This window comes from Triturus cristatus, chromosome 1_2 (assembly GCF_964204655.1).
Source record: "Triturus cristatus chromosome 1_2, aTriCri1.1, whole genome shotgun sequence".
Classification (NCBI taxonomy): Eukaryota; Metazoa; Chordata; class Amphibia; order Caudata; family Salamandridae; genus Triturus; species Triturus cristatus.
This window is the reverse complement of record NC_140580.1, coordinates 606,186,705-606,208,549: the sequence shown is the minus strand read 5'-3', so window position 1 is coordinate 606,208,549 and position 21,845 is coordinate 606,186,705. Positions and strand designations below refer to the sequence as shown.

Here is a 21,845-nt window from a genome sequence, read left to right as displayed (position 1 = left end):
CCCTGCAGCCCTTAGAGTCATGGCTCAAGCCGAGGCACTACAGGCAAGATTATCTGTCACAGATATTCTTTTGAAACAGTCCTTACAAGGCTTAAAATCTGTTGTTGTATGAGGTGACATTTCCCTTGCACACAGAAAACGATTTTAAGGTAAAGTGTGTCAAAGATACAAGAGGTAGCTCCTAATATGTGTCTGTTGGCAAGGAAAGGAAGAAACTGATGTAATCGCGCAGGAGTGGCGCCTATTTAGGCTCCGTATATAATTTCCACAGCAGAACGGTATTAGTGCACAGTCGCATGGCACCACCTTCAGTCTAAAGCCTGAGGTAAATTCAAAAGGTGCGAAATCTGCAGTTAGAAATCTGTAGCAGAAACTCTGATGCACCTTCACCGAATCACCAGCCACCGTTAAACCACCTTTCCCCAATAGTTTTTTCTTTCACCTCTGGCACTACAGTTAAGAATGAGAAACATTTACGAAGCCACAAAAACATGCACGGTTTAGAAACATAAAGTCTTTCAGAAAAACAATGTGCACACCTGCAAAGCTCACACCCCAATACCCACTGAATGACCAGGTTCCAAATCAAATCTGCTTTAATAAGCAAGACTAAACATAAAACAATAGAGACCATGGATCACACACTTAACAGCTATAAATCTCCCTATTGATTTTAAGCCATTTCAAAGGATATGTATCAACCAGGCAGGATGCTGTCGAATTTATACAGCTAATCTATCAGGGCCTCCCAAAAACATTTCAGGCTCTATGGAAAAACCAGAGACGTTTTTGAGATGCCTTGATAGTAAGAGGTAGAAAAGTTCTGGCTTCTGTCCTTATTGATACAGCTTCTGATTGAAATATGTGGATCACTCTGGCACAGAGAAACACAACATTCCATCAGAGCCATTGGGATGTATAATCCAACAAGCTATCATTTGCCCTGAAACATATATCAAAAAGATGGCAGAGGAGGAAAAGAGATGCGGTCCACAAAACAATGCAGAAAAGGAAAAGGTATTTCATCAATCCTGAAGATGAATTTCTGGTATTCTATTTGGTGAAGTATCACGCATCACTCGGGCACAAATATGGACTTTATCTCTCGACAGCTGATAAAAATACACTATGAAGCTGCCCCACTGACAGGACTAATACACTTGGAACGGAGCCATGGGAAGTTGAAAAAGTGCATAAAAATTGCAGAATGAAAAGCATTGTGAAAGAAAAATATACACAGTGTCCACAATGTTATCCTTGAAGTATAGAAGCACTCTGTGCCAGGGAGTACGTGTGTAAATTCCTGTTGGATACATAGCACTGTACAAAGCACAACCTGTAAATGTGACATTTACAATATAAACTCTGTATACAACTTTCCACACAAACATTACATTTTCTTACTTAACAAAAAAAAAACATTCCCATTGCAGATATGTACATATTGTTGGTCAGGGTGTAACCAACAACAAGTGCCCATCACACGACGTCAAAAGAAGAGTAAAGATCGCACTGGAGCATGTGCAGCTCCCTATATGCCCATGTCATGTAGCAACATCTAGTGTATCAAATGCACTATGACTCCAATGTTATCATTATACAGTGGCTATCATTTTGCCCTTGATTTGAGCCAGACAGTTGTGCACCCGGCCATGTGTAACTGCTTATGTCATTCCTAACTCCAAAAAGTATGAATGCACTATTTTCTAATATACTTAAATACACACTACACTGATTATGACAGTGGTCTGACTAACCTTACATGCAACTGTAGTGCTTCGCTAACGATTCAGGCATATCTGTGATTGCACAACTATACCAAGACAGTCTGCATGTGGATACACACAAGTCTTAAAGATGGCAACATTAAAGTGTTGAAGTTAGAGTTTGGATATGATAATTGCTCAAACGTATGGGACTGTGTTGTAATATATACATTGCTCTTTCCTGCGTAAAGCAGAATGATGTATGGAAGCAAGTCAGAGAGATGTAGCCTCCAAATGTGTGTGCCATGAAAACCAATAGATTCTGACAATACTGTCTGGATGAACACTTGAATTGCAATGGTGCATGAACATGTAAATTCCAGTGGTACATGAACAAAAACTGTGTCCATGTTTTGCATAACAAACAGGAGGTAGTCAAATTGAACTTCCTCAGCTAGGCACAGCCAGAAATGGCAAAGGCTAGAGCGATGTTGGAAAAGGCGCTCTCTACAAGATCACCTCCAACCTTTTTGCCTTCCTCCTCCAAATTTTGCTGAGTTCGTTTTTGTTGGCTTTAGAACTCTGAGCACTTTACCAGTGGTACTTTGCTAACCAGTGCTAAAATGATTATGCTCTCTCCTTAAAACATGGCAGAATTAGTTTATACCCAAATGACATATTTAATGTACTTATAAGTCTGTTGTAAAGTGCCCTACATATGCCCAGGGACTGTAAATTAAATGCTACTAGTGGGCATGTAGCTCTGATTGTGCCACCCACTTAAGTAGCCCATCAAATATGGCTCCGACCTGCCATTGCAGAGCCTGTGTGTGCAGTTTTAATCTGCCATCTCGATCTGGCAAGTTAAACCTCTTACCAAAACAAGTGCAGCATGCATTACGTTCCAAACACATGTCGCACAACAAAGTAAGAATGTACAAAGGAATCTGTTATTTATTCAATAATCCATTTTTAATCCTTTTGATCCATGATATGTTCCACAAGTTTTTCACATCTTTTGCTAGTGAAAACGGCCTTTATAGGCATTTCCTCAGCATTTGAAAAATTCGATGTACTAAGTATTTAACAGAAATGGAGAAAAGATGTAATAAACTTGTGAACAGTGGCTGCTCCTCCACTATGTAATGCGCACTTTCCCCTTTCTACGTTCAGGCTGCATTACAGCCTGCATGGAGAACAAGCCCAGGCTCCAATTCCCTGGCTGAGCGTCCAACTTTAGACTCTCAAAACCAATCCAGGAGGACCAAAGGTGTCCCCATGCCCTCGAGCATTGTGCGGCCTGAGTCCCCCTGTTGGTTCGGCCCGACTGGCCTCCCAGTCCACACCTGCAGCCTCTTTCCATGAAGACCGATCCCCACAGACTAACAATGGGCACCCGGCACAGTATTGCACCACTGCACAAGGCTGCTGAAGGTGACCTGCTAGTGTTGCTTTGGACTTTGCCTCAAACTCACCTTAAATCCAGGGGATTGGTCTCGTAAACTGTAATCTACCTGCATGCCGTACTTGTTTTTCTTCCCATTGGATAAGACTGCAGCAACTGGAAACTTCACTGTCGACTTTTGAAAAATCAAAAGAATTTCTCTTGCAAAACGTACTTACCTGATTGTATTAATTCTGGTGCCTAATATATATACAATATATATATACATAAAGATAAGTATTATTTTTATATATTGGTTTGGAACTCCTTATTGAGTCGCGTGCATCATTTATTGACTGTATGTGTATTTTGCAGAGGTCTAACACTCCTCTCTGATAAGCCTAAGGCTGCTCAACTACACTACCCCCTAGAAGAGCACCTTGGGATTGCTAGAGCAAACCCCTCCCCACTACTAAGGGAGTGCCTGGACTCTTTGCACAATATACCTCGTTTTGGTATATCATATAGAGCCAGCTTCCTATAATCATGATATGCAGAGTTTCTTGTGGTTATGTTACTCATCGAAAATTGTATGCATAACTGAGTAACCACATCCGCCATGTGTGACTTGTGAATGGTAAGGCTGTATTGATGATTTTATGTGGCACAGAAAAAACAAAGCGGCATGCAGAATAAGAAGCTAGCCGAGTATTCTATTGTCATGATTCACACTAAGAGCCACAGGTCCTCATAATCACTATCTTGCAATTGAGGTGCATCTGCACAGTTCCTGAATATGAAACTAAGAACATTTACCACATTCATTATGATACCATTTGAGGTACATATGACCTGTGGGTTAAGGAAATCCCAATGTTGTGGCTTAATATAGGTGCTCTGTTGGACAACGGGGTGCAATGCAACTCATGTTCAACCAAGGGCACTTAGCACATGAGGAAGATGTGACATAGAAAGAAAACCTAGGCCAACATGTCACCACTGCTTTCTATAGCAAGTAGATGTAGGCAGCTACACGATTCATGGGTGCACCTATCATCTGGTGTAAAAATTATGATTTGCTAGGCTCCGAAATGGCACTGGCGTGATGAAAATTTCCAATGGCAAAAATCAAGAGAATCAAGAACCTATAAAAAGGTACTGATCAACAGGCAGCAGATGCGTAATCCTGTTCCCACCCACTTACATTCACATGTATTATCTCTGTAGTGAAGAATTAGTGGCCTGCTACCTTCTCCAGCGCCATGCTATATTAGGAGACTCTGCTCCTAAACACTTGCCCCCCCATTTCCTCCTCCTCCTCCTCCTCCTCCTCCACTATCCACCTCAATTTTCCTCATTTAGCCATCAGGCAAGAACATGGAGCCGTGGAGCTTGCATAACATTAAACCCTGCAGTTTGTTGTTATAGTAGTCACAATGAGTAACAAGTTAATACATCATAGCCATGATTAACAACACACTAACGTGTGATCACATTAGTGGCCTGTGGACACAGACAGGCAGGGGCTGGGTAAATCATGAGTTAAGACCAATATTGTCCTGATCGATCTCCATTAGACTATTGGAGTTTTAAACAGGTATTCTGTTGGCACTTTGTTCATTTACAATACCACAATGTTTAAGCCTATCAGGATGTGTTTGCTGAGTACATCCAAGCAGCTGGTGTTTAACATCTTTGGACCCGATTTGTTGAAATAATGAAGTTACCATGTGTAATGATCATCCACACATTTAAATCAAATGCCTAAAGGTAACACGTGCGGTATCCTGCATGGCAGATCTGCATGACAGATACCAGGATCCAGCTGCATGACTTTCACCCTCACTATATGGCGTACATTTATTGTAACATGACTTGCTGATATGCACCCGCTTCACAAATATAACTGTCAGTCAGAACAGAGATTGGGAGCAGATACATGCAAGTCACACAATATAAGATGCATAATGGTATGTGACCCCCTCAAAACTACCCTCCTAAGAATCTATGGTTTAAATATTAATATACAGGTGAGCTTCATCTAATCCTCACTAATATCCTATCAGTTTATACATCTAACCTTATGTGACAAATAGCACACATACATTTCAGTATGCCATTCATCATTTATTAACCATATAAATCAGACAAATATATTAATTTGTGATATCCATCAATAGCACCTCCCTCTCATATGCCTTGTCACAGGTCTGCATACTACCCACTGCATGTTATACCATCTAAACAGAGTGTTTTTGATTCTCTTAAAAGAAAAAAGTATGCGTAGTCCACCAAATCTGTTTGTGGATCGATCTATTAACTATCTAGAGTAGGGGTAAATTAAGGAGGAAACATTTTTCGTCCAGATCTCAACCTACCTCATCTGTGATGTACTCCCTGCGAAAGCTCTGCAGTGCAGTAAGGGCAGTAACTGACACCGATCCAGTATCTTCCTCAGCATATTCCAGGAGAAGGGGGATTGTCTCAGGGAGCTGAGCATTCTTCAGTGACAGCAAGTAGATGATCTCATCTTCCTCTTCTTCAGATGCCCTCAGACCCTCCACGAGAGTTGCCTTGGCATATTCCACTTCCTGTATAAGGGAGCGATTCCACATGAAGGACAATTACATAAGATATGCATCATTGAGTCTCAAGAAATGAGGATTTTTAGAGAAATGGTGCTTTTTCTCTTCAATCTGGTGAAACATAACAGATGTGTACTCCCTAGTAATTTAGGGATATGCCTGGGAAATAGGCAGAGTGTCTTCTTAGTTCAGTTTACTATCTGCCTAAGATGGGGATTATTGTACATATGGTATGAGAACTTCACTTCCCCTTCTCTTGATGATCCTCAGCTTTAAGCTTCAAATCAAAGCTGAGATAGAGGACTGGATGGCTGAATATGCTATATAATGTTTTTGAGATCTAAGCCTCCACACCACAGGTCAAGACCTGCCCCTGTTTACAGGAACAAAAGTCACATGCAGAATTATCATATTATGGCATTGTCAACTAGTTTGTCCCTAGATCTGGGATCTAACTATTCTACATTTATATGAATAGAGTAATGGGTAGTGAATGAATCTCATATTTTAATGCTAGCAAGTGACATCTTGGAGGATCCTGAATCTCACACAAAAAAACATTTTTTTAATCACAAGTGAATAGTGTTTGGAATAGTTGCCCAATCTAATTTTCAACATAAAGAAAGAATAACACATTGTACCGTGATGCAACTTATTTCCCTGTATTATGTGATTGTTCTGTTTTGAACGGATTACATTTGAAACACAGGAGATGCTTGTCCAGTTTTTCAGTGGATGGTTAAATAGTTGAAAAATATTCACTGGCACAGCTGTGGAATGGTGTTGAATCTTGTTACATGTAAATGTACAGTTTCTACAAAGCAGGATATGAGCGCTAGGAAATAAAGTGGTTTCCTACTGACCACGCAGCTTGGTGCACTGCAAAAGATACAATTAGAATCCAAATGTTTAGGTTTCACAACTAACAATGTAATCATTAATGCCTATATTGAGGGTCAACAGCAGGTACTAATATGCAGGATAGAAGAGCATAGGCAATTGGCTCTAAATGTGCAAGGGGGATTGTATGTGTGTACAGTGTGTGTGTGTGTGTGTGTGTGTGTGTGTACCCGAATCAATTGCGTTTGTGTGGTAAACTGGAAAAAGTAGATTTTGAAACTAAGGATTTCATTTAACATGCAAAGCTTTAGGGAGGTGGATACAAGGGTTCTAAGAAAATGTGAGATATCGGCTGCAAGAGCCACTCCAGAGGATGTCAGCACTGTATTTCCAAACATCCACCTAGAGAAAAGACAAAACACCAACCTTTTCTCCACACAGATTCATTTGACACAGCTTGCGAACAACAGCTCCGGTTATGATTATTCCTGTTGTCATCACTGTAGGCTCTGCGACCTTCCCCTTGAGCTTGTTCTGTTGGGAGGAAATACAAAAGGCACATGGTACACAGCAGGATTAGACCCTTTCAAAAACAGCTGGCAGAAAAGCATTAGAACTGTCCCTACTCCCAGATCTCTTAGAAGACAGATATCTTAAGTTGCATTATGCTTGCTTGCTATTTCAGAAGGTTAGGGCGGGATTTAGAGTTTGTCGGATACAGTAAATGAAGTCAGGGTGGCATAGGACTTTATGTCCATTACTCTGCATGCCAAATTTAGAGTTCGCCGCTGGCCCTGCTGTAAACTCCATTGGTCTGTGTGAACTGCCGCCAAAGTTTAGTGTGCGTCTGTCATGGACAATGGATGCTTAAAACAAACTTTTTAAAGTTTTTACTTTTCTAAAAACACTTTTTGGAAAAGTAAAAACTAATGGTCACAACACCATGAGAGTTTCTCCCATGGTGTGGGGGTCATTTGATTTTTAGAAACTTTTACTGTCCCTCACTGCCAGGACACTCCTGGTGGTGATGGAGAGTGAAAAAAAACACCCAACTCTAAAGAGGGCGGCTGATGGGATGGGTTACCCTGTTGGGATGTTAGAGAAAGGTTTAAGCCAGCTGAGTTAATTGTACTAAAAATTTGGACAAAAGTTTGGTGGGTATTGTACTCAGTCAACGTTGCGACGGAGTACCGAGTCTGACAAACTCTAAATTGGGCCCATAGTTTCCATCTAACAGTTTGGGCTAATCTGATGGGTCTTAGCAGTTATTTGCACTTCTCTAAATAAGACACATTTTTTTAAATGTTAGAAATTGGGTTGTTCGTTGACTGGGGTGTAAGCCCTGCTCAAGCAGCAACCACAATCCTAGTAAGGGAGAGTAGGCAAACCCTAAATTGACCTGTGCTCACCCTCTGGTAGCTTGGCACAGAGCAGTCAAACTTAACTTTAGAAGCAATGTGTAAATTATTTGTGCAACACTTCAAACAGGAAAACAGTGAAAACACCCAACAAAAAGATCCCACACCAGGTTAGGGACATGGAACTTAGGATAATAAATTAAAAGATCAAAATGACAAAAATCCAATTAGTACATCTGGAGATACTGAATTTCAAAGTTTTTAGGTAAAATAGTGCCAAGATGCGCTCTTGGGGATACCTGGTCGTGCCGGGGAATTACATGTTCAGTCCGACCGCAATGGAGCGTGGTTCGGCTAGAGGAACCCGGTTAGGCCCACTGAAGAGAGAACCTTAAATCCTGGTTTTGCATCGTTGCATCGATCTGCGTCAAAGATGTGTCACACAGCTGAGGTGATGCGTCAGTTCCAAGATGCGATGAAGCTGCGGTGCAAGGTCCTGATGCATCAATGCGAGGATCCTGTCAATGGGGCTTGCGATGCGAAGTACGGGGTCGAGGATGCGAGGCGCAGCCAGGACGATGCCTTGGGTCCGATGAGCAGTTAAGCCTCAACGACGAGGGGCAGCTCAGCTGAGGAGAAGAGCTGGTTCTGCTCTGGGATGTGTTGCTCTGCAGAGAAGATGCAAGCACGTTAAGCCCACTTCCAAGGGTCCAGGACTGGGGTAGCACCACTTGGTAGGATTGACTTACAGATGGTGGGGCTGGAAGTATTTTTTGTCCCTGAGAATTCTGATCAGGAGACCAGCCAACTAGCACATGGAGTCACTCTGAGTTCTGGGGTGAGGTGATGCAGGTCCAGTTCTTCTCACCCAGGCAGAGAGCAGCAGGGCAGCACAGCAAATAATAAGTCAATCAGAGAGCAGTCCAGCAGAGTGGCAGTCCTTCAGCAGCACAGCAGTCCTTCCTGGCAGAGTAACCACAGGTCCATAAGTGTACTGTCTTGGTGGTGTCTGAGGCCCAGTACTTCTACCTAGTGGGGTCTTTGAAGTGGTTGAGACTTCAAAGACAGGCCGTTGAAGTGCACAGAGGTCCTGCCCTTCCTGCCCTGGCTCCAGACTCACTACAAGGGGGTATGCAGTTCCTTGTGTGTGGACAAGACACAGACTATTCAGGTGTAAGTGAGGCTGGGTCCAGCTCCTCCCTCCCCTCCTACCATGATGGCCCATCAAGACCCACCTAGGCTCCCATTGTGTGTGGCTGTCTAGAGGGTATAGACAAAGCCCAGCTGTCACCCACCCCAGACAGGTGATAAGAAATGGGCAGCAGGTACCAAATGGCTAAAGCAAGAAAATACCAACCTGCTATAAGAGCATAAAGAACAGATGATGGACGGAATGTTGAACAAACCAAACATTTAATCCAATGGGTTTAATCCAGCTTTTTTTTTCTCACCACGCCACCCAAGTTTGGACCGAGCCATATGCAAATCAGTCTTGACCCTGCTCCCCATGGGAACAGTGCAGCCCAAACTGCTAGTCCAGGTTCTCCCTGGACCGGTAACAAAGCATCCTGGAACCACTTTCTGGGTATCACGCCTCATTAGCCAGGCAAGCTTGATTCCAGTGACACAGTGAGCATGGGACCCACGTCTGGGCATACCCTTCCCACTTAGGGTTACAAAAGCAGGGTGACTTCTGATTTTCATATAAAGGAAGCTCACCAAAATATGATATCCCTGGTTAGGTACTATGGTATAGAAAATGGGAGACAGCGAGGAGCCGCCCGACTCACACTACACCAGATAATGTTTTCATACATCATCTACTTTTCTACGATTGTGTATTTACTTCCATGTGCCTATGTTTTCTTGGCGTGTTCACATGCTTGACGTGTTGTTTGCAGAAAACGCCAATATTTCTTTTTTTTTAAAGACTGATTTGTATATGGCTGGGGAGTGAGTGTTTGACATTGTTCAGCATTCCGTCCATCATTTGTTCTTTTTGCATTTGTCGTCCTAAGTGGGATGAGTATGCCCAGACGTGGGTCCCATGCTCACCATGCCACTGGAGTCAAGCTATGCGGGCTGATGAGGGGTGATACCCTGAGGCCGGTACTGGGATACGTGTTTCCGGACTGGGGAGGACCTGTCCTGGCAGTTTGGGTTGGACTGTACCCTTGGGGAGCAGGGTCCAGACTAATTTGCATGTGGCTAGGTCCAAACTGGAATGGCGTGGTGAGCAAAAGAAATCTGGATTTAGGCCCAGATTTCTGTACCAGGGGTGAGTGCTTGTCATTGTTCAGCATTCCGTCCATCATTTGTTCTTTTTGCAACTTTCTCTAAAAGGAATTCTCACAATTACAATTCAAAATTTGACTTGACCATAAATTTGGATTTTAAATTGATTTCAGAGACACCAAACTTGAATCAGTTATATCTTCCCATTTGGAAATTACTCTCATAAAATGTAATAAGGTATCCCAGTTTTATCCAATGGAGGCCCTGCAGTAGTGAAAAACGAATTCGAGACTTTTTCACTACCAGGAAACGTAAAACTTAAAAAGTAATTGTCCCGCCTCTTAAATACAGTACACCCTACCCTGTGGGTTGTACAGGGCTTACTGATAGGGGTGACTTATAGGTATAAAAAGGGAAGGTTTGAGCCTGGCAAAAGGTGTATTTAGCCAGGCTGAAATGGCAGTGTAAACTGTACACACAGGCCCTGCAATGGCAGGCTTAAGACATGCTTAAAGGGAAACGTAAGTGAATGGCACAATCAGTGCTGCTAGCCCACAAGGAACATTTAATTTAGAAGGCCCTGAGTACAGGGAGTACCATTTTACTGGGGACTTATAACTAAATTAAATATGGCAATTGGGGATGAACCAGTATTACCGTATTTAGGGAAGAGAGCACAATCACTTTAGCACTGGTCATCATTGGTAAAGTATGTAGAGTACTAATACTATCAAAAATTAGCTCAGAAAAGTGGAGGAGGAAGGCAAAAAGTTGGAGGGAAGACCACCCTTACCAAGCCAGGTCTAACACTAATCTTTTATTATGAATATCCCAAATTGTCAATAAAGAAATAAAGACCCTAAGGAAACAGCAGCGTAACTTCTACTTCAGAGATCCTAAGACTTCCAGAAGGTACACTCTGAGAATGCTACTAAATTCCATGAGGCGCTGAATCATATGAAGTTACTTATTTCTTCACCATAGGGGAGGAAGAGCGTCAGTATTTCCACTAAGTGTGCAATACAAGTGAGCATTCTTATATACTCTGAATGAGGTATCCAGGCTCTCTGCTACACACAATGTCAGTCATTAATGATGTTGAAAAAAATCTAATTATATAGACATTTGTGATACCACTGGTATATATCTGTTAATAAAGCAAACACACGGAGATGATGGACGGAATGCTGAAACCTTTCAGACACTTACCCCCAGTCACAGATCTGGGTTGAATCCATCATCGTTCTTTAGCTCACTTCGCCACCCCAGTTCAGACATAGCTATATGCAAATCAGCCCTTATGCTTGCTTTATATATCTGTAAATATGCATTAGTACGATAAGCAGAATTAACAACATCAAATATCATGCAAATATGACTACACAATTCATTCCAATGTGTGCCCCTCTCAGGAATTATTATGCAGTCAGAAATATTAAGTAGCTTATCTATGTGTTTCTCATTATTTCCTGCAACACATTCATTAGAATTTGGAAAGTATGCCTTAAGTTTTCCATACAATGTGACAGGTCCTTCCATTACAGCGTTCAAACATAGATTGCTGGCGGAGCTGCTCTGGCTAAAAGGAAAGATTTGGGAACTTAGTGAGTACTTTTGGATACAGGAGAGCACAGCACGGACAGTCGGCCAGAATGCCCCCACGTCCTGTTAAAAGCGATAAAGCGAAAGAAAAGGAGAAGGCAAAGGAGCGATCTGAAACTGGTAAAAATGCCCCAACTGTCCTAAATGAAGAGTTAGTACCAGTAATGAAGAACTTTGGGGCGATACGGAAGACGGCGGCTCCGCAGCTGAAGAAAAAGATGGAGCCGCGGGGAAAGAATAATGCAATTGTAGGTATCGGTTCAGGCAGCCCTACTGAGGTAAGGAGGAAGTTGCCGGCAAAAACTGCGGAAAAGACGGACAGAATTGATAAATTCAAATCCAGGGAAACCCCCCTCAGGCAGCCTACCTTGTCGGAAGTATTCACCGCCCGTTCTGTGGCATCAGGCGATGGGGAACAAAGTAAACTCTCCGGAAGTATCGGCGGCTCTCCCAGCGATGGTGGAGGCGTCCTTGAGGACGCTGGGGGTGCGTCGAACGTGGACGCCTTCGGTGCTAGGCAACAGCTACAGCATTCTGATAGTACTTCTGGGACACAGGATGTGGCACGGTTCCAGGCGGAGAGTGACGCGGCCTTAGCAATGGGCTTTGCTTCAGAACGCGCTGAGGGGGGTCAGGTTCAGGCAGAAAACGCAACTCCAGGCGAGAGGGGAAATGCGGATGCAGACATGATGGGCGCAATTATGGTGCTCGAAGCGGAGTTGCTTGCTCCCAAGAACCCCATGCCTACATGGGGAAGCTCGGTTAGCCTGGCAAATAAAGTAAAACGACCCGGTGGGGGCTGCAGAGACCATGAGGCGATGGAAAAAGGTGAGGTGGGCCTGGTGGAAGGAGAGCGATTCTTTTCTTTAAATGAAGACTAGGAATCAGCGCAGCCCAGTGAGGAGACCTCAGAGGAGGAGGAAGTCGCTGAGGAGGTCTCATTCTCAGGTTCTAGCTCCTCAGGGAGTGATATAGGCACAGGTGAAGACACCACCCTGAGGAAGAGACAGCTAAAACCAAGTGGTCAGCTAGCCGGTTCACCGGGGGGTACAGAGAAGCGACTATTGTGGGACTATTCAGCAACTTCCCAGACATACCAGGAAGATGACGTCGCTGGGCCGCAAAAACAGAATGCTCCTTTTGAGATCGTGTTTAATATGTTGAAACAGATGCAAGCAGAGGCTAGAGCAGTGAGCCGGAAAGCAACGCAGGAGGCTAAAAAATTACAATTGACGCTCAGGAAGACTAATAAACTATATGATGAATTGGTGGGCAGAGTGACTGAGGTGGAAGAGCGCACGGGCAAGCTTGAAGATGATCTTGGCAATTGGCAGACCTCTAAGTCGACCCAAGAAAAGTTTTTAGAAGACTTTCAGTGGAAAATGGAGGATTTTGAAAATCGCCAAAGGCGTAACAATGTCAGAATTTTGGGTGTAGCTGAGGGGCTGGAAGGTCAGGATATTAGGCGCTACGTGATTAATTTACTTAAGGGGGCGTTCCCGGGGTCTCAGTGGCAGTGGGACAGGGAGGTCCAGAGAGTGCACAGGTTCCCTTTTACCCAGAAAAAGGTGCATGGGGGAGAAGGTGGAGGGAACGCGGCCTTCCCAAGAGCTATCCTAGTCTATGTACGAAATTTTCTCTTAAGGCAAGAAATCATCGAGAAAGCTAGGCCTGACAGTAAGAGATCATTTGAGGGCACCACCTTCTTTGCCAGGCCTGACTTTTGTCACGTGACGGTTGAGAGAAGGTGGAGGCTGAGGCAGATGATCTTACAATTTCAGGCTCTAGGTTCAGAGGCTTATCTATTGTTTCCTGCCAAGTTAAAAGTAATTACCAAAGGAAGAGCCAGAATGTTTCTTTCAGAGATTAAAGCTCAGCAGTTTATGGAAGACTTGAAAAAGCAGAATGTGTAAAGGGGAATGTTATACTGTCGTGTTCTTTCTTGTCTTTTTTGTATTTTAAAGTCAATGTAGCTGAAAGAATCACTTGGTTTTTTGCAGAGGTTTGCCCAGAATCAGGGGGTTTGAGGGGGCACTAGTGTCAGTGTAAGATGGGAGAGGGGTGCGACTGACGCAACCCAAAACCGGCCACATATAGGTCATCCTGACCTATTTGCCTGTACAGGGGGGGGGGGTGGGACTGTAGGGGTGGGATGGGTGAGGGAGGGGGTGGGGTTCTTTATCATGGTTAAAATGTTTGGTTTTGGTGGTTTGAAAATGCACATTTTTACTTGGTTTGAGCAATGGTACAGACAATACAGACAATATAGACAGTATTCAAGGAGTGTATGAGGTCATATTTATATGCTATCTGCTATTTGGTTGATTATGAGTGGGAATTTGTCTGATGCCCTTTAATGCCTTGCAAGATTGTTTCAATTAATGTATGTGGCCTCAATGATTCTGGTAAGAGAGCGAAGGTAGCATGTTTGCTGTGTTCTCTACAATTGGACCTGGTTTGCCTCCAGGAGACCCACATTGAAGCAACGCAGGTATATCTTCTGAAACAGCTGGGATTCGATGTACTAGTAGCCAGTAAACAAGGGACTAGAAATAGGGGGGTAGCAATTTTAGGGAGAAATAGTGATGTAGTGGTACGTAGGAAAAAAGAGGATCAATGGGGTAGGTGGGTCATTGTGGAATTATGTTTTAAAGGGGCACGGTTTACACTGGTCACAATATATGGATCTACTGAAGATGATCCTGATGTTTGGCAGTTCATGGATATGGAACTGGCTCAGTGGCCGGAACCCATTATATGTTGCGGGGATTTTAACATTCACGATCCAAAAAGCTCTTTTGTAGAACCAGGGGGAATGTACGCAGGGAGAAATAAGAAGACATACAGAGCCCTTGCTGGTATGGTTCAACATAATTCCCTCAGGGATCCATGGGCAAAGTTTCATCCCTTTTTGGATGGTAGCACTTTCTTCTCAGCCCCACATAAAACTTTGGTAAGGCTGGACTAATTTTTAATCTCTAATTCTCTAATCCCTCATTCAAAAATAGAAAAACAACCCAGAATTATTTCAGATCATAGTCCACTCGTGTTAACATTAAATATGACTCATGTACAGGCTAGGAAAACGCAGTGGACTTTTGAGCGTGGTTTATTAAAGGATGTGGCTTATCAGAAACATATGGAAGGTTGGATAAAAATGTTTTGGGAAGTTAATAGAGGTACAGCTTCCCCTGGCGCGGTCTGGGATTGTTTTAAAGCTGGGGTTAAGGGGAGACGTTGAGTTATGTATTGGCAAGACGGAAAAGGGAAAGAAGGAAATTGGAAGATATTAGGCTTAGGTTACTTGCCGTAGAAGAAAACTTAGCTATAGCTATAACGCAGGATCTCCCTCTCGAGCCCTTTTTACTTAGTATAGTTGCCCTTAAAGGAGATGCTACAGAGGGTATCACCATGAAAGCTGCTGAGAAGTATTTAACAAATAAACAGGATACGTATGAGTTAAGTGAGAGAGTTGGCCATATCCTTGCTGTGCGAACCAGGCAGCGTACAGCCGCTGCCGATATCAAGGAGATTCAGGATGCGCAGGGAAATCCGGTTACAGATCCTGACTTGATTAGGAAGTTGATTAGGAAGTTTTTAGGAATTTTTATACTGAGCTATATTCTTTGGGGGATTTAAGGGGCCTAATAGAGATAGATAGGTACCTTAGTGATATTCTGCCACCTTCCTTGCCGCCAGAGGATAGAGAGATGCTGGATGCTCCTTTTCATCTGGATGAATTTAGGGGGGCCATAGGGAGTTTGCCCTCTGGAAAAGCGGCTGGGCCAGATCAAATCCCGGTGGAATTTTATAAATTGTTTCAAAATGCTTTGGTGCCTGATATGTTTGATATTATGCTACATACGCAACAGGGTGGTTCACCTCCGGAGTCTTGGGGGGGGGGCGGATATTATAGTTATGGCAAAAAAGGGAAGCCTCCGACGCTCCCCGGCTCATACAGACCTATCACCCTTATGAATTCGGATGTCAAAATTTACTCGAAAATGCTGGCAAAAAAGCTTGCAGGGAATATAGAGCAGCTTGTAAGCCCATCACAACATTGTTTTATACCGGGTAAGGGAACCACTCAGCATGTTAGAACTGTTGTTACAATGTTTGATGCCGCGGGGATCCTGGGCGACCCTATCGCGGCGCTGTTTTTAGATGCCGAAAAGGCTTTTGATAGGGTCGCCTGGGAATACCTTTGGGCAGTTCTGAGGTGGAGTGGCATAGGGGAAGGCTTTATGACAGCCATCCAAGCCCTATATAAAGGCCCAACAGCTAAGATTAGAGTGAATAGGGGGCACTCAGATGCAGTTAAAATTCTAAGGGGGACGAGACAGGGGTGCCCATCATCCCCACTGCTATTTGCGTTATATCTTGAGCCCCTTATACGAAGATTAGAAAGAAATAGAGGGATCCCCCCAATGGCTCTGAATGGTTGTACAGTTAAGACCTTGGCCTATGCCGACGATGTGGCCATACTGACCCCCGACCCGGATTTGGCTATCATGGAGGTTGAATGGGAAACTGGTATATTTGGGCAAATCTCGGGATATAGCTTAAATAAATCTAAGACCCAGATAGTTAGGAATGAATATACCACTAGCACCGATCCCAGGGTGGTTACTTCAGCTATGTATCTGGGTATATTAATAGCAGCAAATCTGGATACTGTGGTTGAGGTTAATATGACTCCTCTACTGGCTAAAGTTAAAACAGATCTAGATAGAGTTAGCAACCTACATCTTTCCTTAGTAGGCTGCACCAATGTGGTTAAAATGACGATTTTACCAAAGTTCCTTTATTTATTCAGAGCAATCCCACTATTTTTTTAAGCCAAATGGTTTAATATACTGGAAGGTATTTTAAATAGGTTTATATGGGCTCATGGAAAAACGCATAGAGCCTACAGATTTATGTCTTTACCTAGAGAAACGGGGGGGTGGGGGGCTCCTGATTTTAGATTATATTATCTGGCGACTGCCCTCCAATATATGCAGGATTTGATTGGAGGAGGGGGGATCCTGCAGAAAATCACATCGATGTCCACAGATGTATATGCAGTTGCCTTAGGACAGGAGGCAGAAAACTGCTTTTTATACCACATAGATTTTGGGTACTTCAGAAGGAAACCGTTCAGGACTCTTGCTGCGGCTCTGAAAATATGGAATGTTTTTTTTTAAAAGTCGGGACTTGGCAGATTTAACAGATACATCAAATTGTATAATAATAAGTTTTTTCCTCCAGAAATATTCTCAGATGCAGTAATGGCCGCATGGGAGCAAAAAGGAATTAAGCAGATTGGGGATCTAAGGGATTCCGAGGGAATAGCACAGTTTGGCGATCTGGTAAATAGATACAATATAGGCAGAAGAGATTTTTTCAAGTATCTACAGGTTATGAGCTTTTTGGGCAATAAACAGGGGGTTTAGCAGGGTACAAGTCCAATGACTTCCTGGAGAGTATAACCACCGGGGGCGAACATACGATTAGATCAGCGTATGCGTTATTAGTAAAAAGTAAACCGGACGATTTGGACAAACATAGGAATAAGTGGGTAGAGAAACTAGGGGGAGAACTTGAGGATTTTCAGGATTCATTGGACTTGGGTCGTACTATCCTATGTTCGGCTCCCCTGCAATCCCAGCATTATAAAACCTTATATTCACTTTACCATACGCCAGCTAGGATCGCTAAGTGGGGGGGTACTGCGGGGACAACTTGCCCTCGATGTAATTCACCGGATGCAGATATAGTTCATATGTTCGCTACTTGTCCCCAATTATATACTTTAATTAAAGATATAGAGGGCATCTTGGATAGGGCATTAGGGATACAGGTGTTCCTAACCCCCTTATGGATTTTGCTGGGAATAGGACCCGATGGTAATAATAACTCACAGAAGGAGTTCATGTTCATGATAACGGCTGTCTACAGATTAACTTTGGCCAGGGCCTGGCTTGATAAGACTCCCCCACTCATGCAAATATGGTGGGCGAATCTAATTGCTGCATTCAATTTGGAGAAGCCTATATATGCAAGGAAGGGTAGATTAGGGAGAGCTCGGGGTGTAAGAATTTGGGAGCCATTAGCTCGGTGGAGGGATGGGATAGGGTAGCACTAGAGAAAGTGACTTTGAATTTTGAATTTTGAACTCTAATTTTGATTATGATTTTGAATCTGTAACTTGATCTATTGTATGTACTATATCTTTTACAAAATGTCCTGTGGAGTTAACAAACAACTGATTGTACAAAATGGGCGTAATGAAAAGTATAATATAAAAATAATTTAAAAAAAACAAAAAAAAACAATGTGACAGGTGGGTGAGTTTCTGTTTCTATGTAACATTTTGTCTTCCTTGAAATATTGATCATTGCCAAAAAACCTAAGGGTTTCTCTCTTCTCACAGTGATTGGTGTGGCCAGTTTCTGAATTTGACGGCACATTAAGATAAAGTAATTGAAATGGGTACTTCACATTTTACTAAATGAATTTAAAATAATTGGAAAATCAGAAAGATATATATTATACCTTGCTGCTGTAGAGACAGTCTCACAAGATTGTTCTGGTCTGCACCACTTCCTTATAAAATAAAGGTGTATGGGCAAGATGTACAAACAAAAGTAATAGTGATTACCAAATAGCGATTTGTTTGCAAAACGCTATTCAGTGATCGTTATTACTAACGTACAAAGGGGTTAGCTAGCCCCTATTCCTTAAATAGCGATTTGTAGTGGGATGCAAATAGACCTACCTAATGAAAATATTAATAAGGTAGATCGCAATTTGTGACCCAAAACGATTTGCTGCCATCACAGGGATGGTGGTCTGCTGGGGTCAGCAGACCACCATGTCTGTGATTACTTTTAAATAAAGCAATCTTTTGTTTTAAAATGCAGACCGTTTTCCTTAAAGGAAAATGGGATGTGTTTAAAAAGAAAAAAATGAAATGTTTAAGTTTCATTTTTAACTGGTAAGCAGTGGTCCCTTGGCCCACTGCCTGATCTTAAAAATCATTTTTACAACCATTCTGAAAGAGGAAGGGGTCCCCAGGACCCCTTTCCATTTACAATTGGATATCCACCACCTTTGAGTTGGGGGAAAGTGCAAATGTTTTGTGACTGCCTGCCAGTTGCAAAACATTCATCAATGCAAATCGGTATTTGGAAGGGACACCCTAAACACGCCTCTTCAAAATACTAATTTGCAAACCCAAACTGCAATTCGGTAACAGCTTAACGAATCACAAGTTGGCCTTTGAACATTAAGAAATTACTTTTTGCTTTCAAAAACAACCCGATTATGAGAATCTGGCCATATGCGAAAGGAAACAGGCTTTGTAAATCTGGGCCTATGTTCTAATTTCGTTTTTTACTCCATTATAATAGACTGTCGCCAACATAACCACACAACTCCAACAAACTCACCTATTCGAATTCCCCCCCACATCCCCATTGCTGCCCAATTTTCTCTTCTGACAAACACCTGGAACCAATTCAATTATTCAGTGTGCTAAAACATGAATTCACCAGACATTAAATATTTGCCAAATGTCATTGTGGTTTTCCAGGGAATCCGTATAACTCTGTTCAGGTTCAGTCTATAGCCCTAATTACAAGTTTTACACACTCTCAGTTTTTGCCTGATAGATTCCAGGAGGTCAAACCTGCTGAAATGTCTCAGGGGAAAATATCTGGGAAAAGGATGCAGGATTTAATGTGATTTTCAAATCAAAACTTGGAATAAAAATGATTTAGCACACCAGGTACCCACTTCACCATGGGGTAATCATATGTACCAGATATGGTTAATACCCCACCCTAGTCTGCATAATTTGGAATCAGTGTCTAAACCATCAACATATTTAACAGTGAATTTCATTTACATGTTAACATTTTAGAATTGCCACTTTCCAACCGCATCAATTTGTTTTACAGTACAGTGGTCTAACCAGACACACATAACACATGTATTTGTAAAACACACATTCACCCCTTAGGGTATGTTGGCACAGAAGAACAGAGGATTATTGTTACCCAAATCAATGGTACTCAAAGGATGAAATACTTATTGGTCGCACCAGAATTTTTAACCTATGATCATGAGGTCCAACACAGGTTTCTGGAGTGAATGCATTAGTCCACTGCCCATCAGACCCAGCATAACATAACTATATAATTCAGGGGCTTTGAGTCCTCACCTTTCAACCATTTGCTTTTTAGGAAGAGCTGCTTTCAGACATTAGCGCAAGACTTTATCAATAACATATTGGCCCAGTCCAGAGAAGTATTTCTCTCTCATCTCAAGCAATTAGCTGTTTGGGTATATCCTGCGACATCTAATGGAGTTGTAGTGTTATAATGTGTGAGGGACTATTTTACATCCTAAAAGTACATTGAATCATGACACTTTTTGTCAAATTTAATTTTTAGTTCATACATGCATGGCATGCATGCAGACAGAATCTTTTTTTTACAACTACAGCAGGCATTTTATGAATACTTACGTCATGAATCGAGTGTAAGTCTGACTCCAACATTGCCTCCTAACTGCTACCAGTACCGCATAATCAACCACCAAGACTACTCAAAAGTTCTTCGAACAGGAGGGAGGAATGTCGGGGGATGAATCCTCGGGTAGTGAGGGGTAAATATAGCTGCGAGGGTGGAGGGAGTGACTGGGTGGAGAGAACTGACTGTTTTTGCTTTGTCATGTCTTCTATGATGAAGAAAAGTGGACATGCCTCTCTAGATGTATCTTATCATTGTAATGAATAAATCGATGTGGGTTGGGATTGGCTCTGCTGTGTTTGTACTCTGCTTTGTTCAGGTGCTCCTTTGTTATTAGTTGCCATGTTTTTATAAATGAACAAGTAAAGGTTTAAAAAAAACACCAAGACTACCACAAATACTGCACCAACATTATCATCACTATTACTACCAATTAAACTAATAACCACACCAGCACCAAAATTAATACCAAAATCAATTCTATCAATACCACACCACAACCATCACTACCACAACCGAACATTGATAAAAACCATAGGTGAGGCTTTAATGTGTTGAATGTCTCCATGCCTGTGTATACATATGCTATTACTTTAAAAACAGACCTATGTGCTAATGCCAATACATCAAAGCTTCTATTTCCAATTGTTATTTTAACCAAATTGCTGTGTTCATAGTATGATCCATGATTGTAGCATTACATGTCAATCTATCAACATTCTGTCTTTAGAATACACTGATATCTGACTAATTTCTAGAAAGATTTGCAACCAATAGCTCTGAAGGGATGTCATGGGCATATGCACCGCACGCTCTATATTCAATCTGACACCTTCCTCAAGGAGCAGTGACAAAGCATGTGGGAGGAGATAGAGAGAGAATGTGATTATATAAAAGAGTTGTGCATGTAGGGGGAGGTGTGGTAATAAATCAGTAGCCACATAACAGTAACTATAACTCAGCACTCTACCATACACACTGGTCTCATAATAACGTCATCATAGCTGTCCTAAGTGTTGCTAGGAATGTTTCAAGTTAACATGCTATAAGTGATGTTATATGAAAGAGTGTAAGCAGTGCATGGAGAATGAATGAGTTACAGTTAATGTTGTGTGGTTACTACTAATTTACTAACACTGTGTTCAGAGGTGTGTGACTTATAGCAGATTTGGGAAGGGGCTGAAGATATACATCAAAGTTATAACTAAAACATTGACATTTCAAATGTTTGTGTAGTTGAAGTGGTATTGTAGTAATAAATTATGTATTCCTGACTATACCTAAGCTTTAACCGTTGCTTTTTTCAATTAATATTTATGGTTTTTGTTATGGTTCTAACATTAATTAACATAACACAAGTGAAAATCATATTTTCATTTTAAAATAGCTATATTATATCACATACAGGAATGTAACAGTTTAATGTACAAACATATTTCCATGTATGTAATTAGGTACGAATACCTATTTTTATAGAATTCTTCTATAGGAGAAACAAAGCTATATTAGTTTCCTACAGACAGCACTATCTCTATGGCTGTTGCTGTAATTTAGTACCATTGGTCTATATTTATAGGCTTTTTCTTGGTACTTTCTACCAGTAACCTAAGTCTCTATGG

The 21,845-nt window shown here is 42.1% G+C and overlaps 1 protein-coding gene across 2 annotated transcripts in view; it reads right to left on the bottom strand.

Annotated features, from left to right (window-relative positions):
- Positions 1–21,845, bottom strand: part of LOC146867721 (microsomal triglyceride transfer protein large subunit-like) — a 374,501-nt gene that overhangs the window by 126,555 nt on the left and 226,101 nt on the right. For both annotated transcript variants that reach the window (XR_014962100.1, XM_085607151.1), the window contains exons 11-12: positions 6,942–7,049; positions 5,469–5,681 (exon numbers count right to left, since the gene is read on the bottom strand). Coding sequence is in view for 1 of the 2 variants with exons in the window: in XM_085607151.1 (XP_085463277.1) it covers positions 5,469–5,681; positions 6,942–7,049 (321 nt within the window). In the remaining variant the exon portion in view is untranslated. The remainder of the gene's footprint in view (positions 1–5,468; positions 5,682–6,941; positions 7,050–21,845) is intronic.